At 42.9% G+C, this 4,742-nt stretch overlaps 1 protein-coding gene across 1 annotated transcript; it reads right to left on the reverse strand.

The window, feature by feature from the left end:
- Positions 1-3,979: 3,979 nt before the first annotated feature.
- Positions 3,980-4,561, reverse strand: LOC113408732 (putative olfactory receptor 52P1). Its single transcript, XM_026662128.1, has one exon. It carries the CDS (start codon positions 4,559-4,561, stop codon positions 3,980-3,982), a length of 582 nt encoding a protein of 193 aa, XP_026517913.1.
- Positions 4,562-4,742: the final 181 nt, after the last annotated feature.

Consider the following 4,742-nt stretch of genomic DNA (forward strand, 5'->3'; position numbering starts at 1 on the left):
CTTCCTGTCTTGTACTCTCCTCCTTGTGTTTCCTCCAGGTATCCCACACCCCTACTCACCTCTGGGCTTAGGTCACCAGCCCCCGGTGAACCTAGTTTAAAGCCCTCTCACTAGGTTAGCAAGACTGCCTGCGAAGACGCTCTTCCCTCTCTTTGTTAGGTGGATCCCATCTCTTCCTAGCAATCCTTCTTCCTGGAACAACATCCCATGGTCGAAAAATCTAAAGCGAGATGAAAATCAAATTCAAAATCCTAATACTGGTACTTGTTCTTGAGGGCTGGCAGGTGTTTCAAACAAAAAATGGCAAATTAGAGCATTAAAATAGCCCCAAAGGAGCCCAAAACGTTTGTAGTACAACAATAACTTTACTATGTTATTTATTTCAAATGGCATTCAGTGATTTTAGCCAATGTTCATATTTTGTGTCAAATTTGTTAGTTACTGTTAGTCTCTAAAAGGCAATATTTCATCCTCGCCATCTTCGTCAGAAGTCAAGTATCAGAGGGGTAGCCGTGTTAGTCTGGATCTGTAAAAAGCAACAGAGAGTCCTGAGCATCCGACGAAGTGGGCATTCACCCACGAAAGCTTATGCTCCAATACATCTGTTAGTCTTAAAGGTGCCACAGGACTCTCTGTTGCTTTCGTCAGAAGTGGAATACTTCTGCCGCTGGTCATACATCACCAGATACCAGTCCAAACATTTCTTTCATTGGATCTTTGGAATGTCAGGTCACATATCCGAATTTCTCATTTTTTTACTCCAAAGCAGTTCACCTCAATTAGAAACCAAGTATTTTCCACTATTCCCACCTTTGAAAACACTACCATTATTTATGTGATCCCTTTTATTAGGACTTAATTGGACAACAGCTTGTTTAGCCTTGTCCATGTAATTCATAGTTTGAATGAGGTGTGTTTCCTTTTGAGTTAATAATTGTTTTAATTGTAGTCCCAGAGGGGGAATATATACCAGAAACATTGGAGTGTTTTGGACAATCATTAGATGGGGGAGATCAGGCAGTAAATGCCCCCCCCCCCCGGGGAAGAAGTTGGATTAAAGGGGTGGATTATTGTCCAAGGTATTGCAATAGGAATTATTTTCATTATTTTAAGATATATACAATGTAAGATTAAGAAATGAAAAGAAAGAGAGCAATTGCCTGTACAGGCAACAGATATTGATGCTGGTGAATATGTACCCATAATGCCTATGCTAGAGGTATATCAGGAGGTAGAACATCATTATGAACATAGAATCATAGGACTGGAATGGACCTTGAGCAATCCCCTGCATTCATCTTGTCCAATCCCCTGCATTCATGGCATGTCTGCACACATCCGCTATCCACCCCCTCATCTATGTAATGGGGGGGGTTATGCAATCACCCCATCAAAGGGGGATTTGTAGCCCATAAGGCCAGTGTGCTAGCTTGACATATTGCAAAATGTGTTTTCTTTATTGGTTTGATTGATTATATTATTTTCTTGGCTTTTTGTTTATGTTGAGTTCCAGTATATGTTATCCATAATAGTTATTCATCATAGTCAGCTGTAATGCAAGGAACCTACAGGCCTGTATCCTGTATGATTAGCTAGAGCAAGTTAGTATGTGGCTTTACAACCTTTGGTATAGATAAATGGCCTACCAGTTACCCCTTTTGACTTTGGGGAACTGAACTAAGAATTGAATATGTTTACAAAAGGTCTGGAACAGACCAGTAACTGCAGGGTACACCACAGAATATGAAAATCATAAGAGTCAGAAATTAGGCCAAAGGTAACGGTTTTGGGGATGAGATAATCGATATTAATATTATGAATATATGTTATAATATGTTAGCCTATAGAGTAAGTGTACCCGAAGATTTATCTGGTTGAGGAAATAAGATTTGGGCTGGAAGATTGTACCCTGATTATTGCAGTGCCAGGACCCTACAAGAGGGCAAACAACCATGCAGGAGGGTCAGTCTTCCTGTCTCCTAACAAGCTATCAGCTCAGCTTTGCAATATAGCTTACACTCAAACCTAATCCCTACTAACTTGGGAAACTTGGCCCTTCAAATTCATTGGGCATTCCAGAGACAAGGCTGCTCCACTATCTCTGTGACATTCCCCTCTGGTGTTATCGAGACCGGTGATCTGCTAGGTCACTCCAATCCTTGATTCTGGAAGCCAGCCTTAGCCTGCTCTGCTGTGAGATCCCCCACTCCTGGGCTGTTCACACACAGCCTCTGCCATGTAAGCTGCTCCTTGGATTATTCAACTGAATGACACTAGCCAATATCTCCAGTCCCGGACATAACCCTAGGAATCTCCGTTTTGCAGTGTCCAGTTATTCCCGCTGGATGCTGCAAATTTATATGAGTTCATCAATTAAAAAAAGAAATTGATAAGTACCAGGCCTGTTATCCCAAGGGGAGTCTATGACATGCTTCAAACCAAACACACTGCTTCATGTAGAATAAATAAACAAATGTATTAACTACAAAGATAGATTTAAAGTGAGTATAAGTCAAAACATAACAAGTCGGATTTGTTCAAATGAAATAAAAGCAAAATTCATTCTAAGCTGATCTTAACACTTTCAGTGCCCTTACAAACGTAAATGCTTCACACCACAGGCTGGTTGCCCTTCAGCCAGGCTCTCCCCTTTGATCATTCATTTTAATAAAGAATTTAACATTCTGATAATGTCCTCAGCATAAGTCTCCTTGCCACAGACACCACGAGGGTCTGCTCACGTCATTGAACTCTGAGTTTTCTAACCCTGTAGCCTGAATTGGGACAAGAACCTAAACATCTTCTCATCAGATCATTGGCGAGCCGTAACTAACTAGCCCATACATTCAGGTCAACAATATACAAACTAACACGAAGAATATTTTCTAAAAGTTCCTCTTGCATCTTGTTGCACAGTTTTGTTTTTATCAAGTCCATTTGAGAAAACAGTCTTTCATCTGCAGCGTTGCTAACAGGTAGTGACAGAAACAAAAGAGCAAATAAGCAAAGTTCACTAGAGTCTTTGTCCTCAGCGGCATTCGTGTGTTCGAGAACTTCAACCCAAACATGCTCAACTTGACTGTCCTGAGTATGAGGCCAGTGAACCATAAGCAAAACTCTCCACTGCTGCTCCAACTGTCCAAAGTCTCCACAAAACAATGGCAAAAATGAGAGATTACCTAATCTAGGTCATGAAAGATTTAGTACTGCAAGCGATTCAATCACCTGGATGTTTGGTGGCAATCCCTGTTTCATCTGTTTCACAAACTCCCAGATGAAATCTCGACACCTACCCTTGACATCTTTGACAACAGGAATGGGTAGTGTGTGTTTTGAAAACTACACCTAAAAGCAACTTCAAAATTGACTGCGCAAAGCGGTAAGTAATTTGGCACAAAGGTGATGTTGTAGTTTAACACAGCAGTCCCATTCTCAAAAATGCAGTTTCACATCTCTCACCAATAAGCTTTTGTAAAATGTCCTCAATTCCTGCAGCAGCATTTGTGTATTAGCACTTTCCAATGGAAACACTTGCTTTATCATCCAGGCTTCCTGAAGTATTGGACCTACAAAAATCAGGTAAATTTTGTTCAGCGGATTTTATTTGTCTTGGCTATCAGAAAGTGTAGCTTCCATTTGTCACACAGGGACTAATGGAAAGCCACCTTGCTTCAGAAAGCTGCAGTCTCTTCTTGTGGTCTGGAAGTATTGGAAAGTGTGCATGAGAGGGTGTCTAGGGTTCGAGGTTGATGGGGTGACATTGAAAGAGTTCAAGTGATGGTCAGATAGAGGGAACTCAGCAACGGAGAGAGCAGTGCTTGGTGATGGAGTGATAAGACGTTAGGTGTGAGGAGCTTCTAATACTGTGAACTTCCAAAATGCTGAGCTCAGCCAAACTGGGACAGAGCACCCTTGATTAATGAGGAGAAATCCTTTCCCAATCTTGTCAGACAGGATTAAAGTCAATGACCCCTGGTGATCATGTTCTGCAGATGTATTTGACCACTTTGTCACGAAGCTCTTTGGTTTTGACGCCATAAATGATAGGGTTGAGCATGGGGGGGATGAGGAAAGTGATGTTTGCCAAGATGATGTCAACATGGGGAGCGATGCCCTGACCAAACTGCTGTGTCAGAGAGGAGAAGACGGAGGGAGAATAAGAGGTCAGCATCACACAGATGTGGGCTGTGCAGGTGTTGAGGGTCTTCTGGTGGGCTTTCTTGGAGGAGATTCTGAGGACGGCCCTGACGATCAGACCATAGGACAGGGCAATGAGTGTCAGGTCTGACCCAATGACTACAAACAGTATCACCAAGTTGTACGTCATGTGGATTGTGATGTCCGCACACAACATCTTCGCCACAGCTAAGTGCTCGCAGTACGTATGGGGGATAATGCGGTTAGCACAGAATGGCTGCCTGCTGAGGAGCAGGGACCCAGGCAGAATGAAGAGAACAGCTCTTATCATACCCACTAGTCCTAGCTTAGCTATCCGTGCGTTGGTGAGGATGGTGGTGTATCTCAGAGGGTCACATATGGCAATGTAGCGATCGAAGGCCATTGTCACAAGGACGGCTGAGTGCATGACACCAACCGCGTGAAGGAAGAACATCTGGGTGAGGCAGCCACCCACAGTAATGCCTTTCAAATTGAACCAAAATATAAACAGTGCCTTCGGCACGACGGAGGTAGACGTGCCAATGTCTGTGAGCACCAGCATGCAGATCAGCAGGTACATTGGC

Source organism: Terrapene carolina, unplaced genomic scaffold (genome assembly GCF_002925995.2).
Source record: "Terrapene carolina triunguis isolate 2854851 unplaced genomic scaffold, T_m_triunguis-2.0 Scaffold23219, whole genome shotgun sequence".
Taxonomy (NCBI): Eukaryota; Metazoa; Chordata; order Testudines; family Emydidae; genus Terrapene; species Terrapene triunguis.

Bases quoted from the DNA above. Each gene is read 5' to 3' on its own strand.
- LOC113408732 (XM_026662128.1), bottom strand. From the start codon at position 4,561: ATGGCCTTCGATCGCTACATTGCCATATGTGACCCTCTGAGATACACC.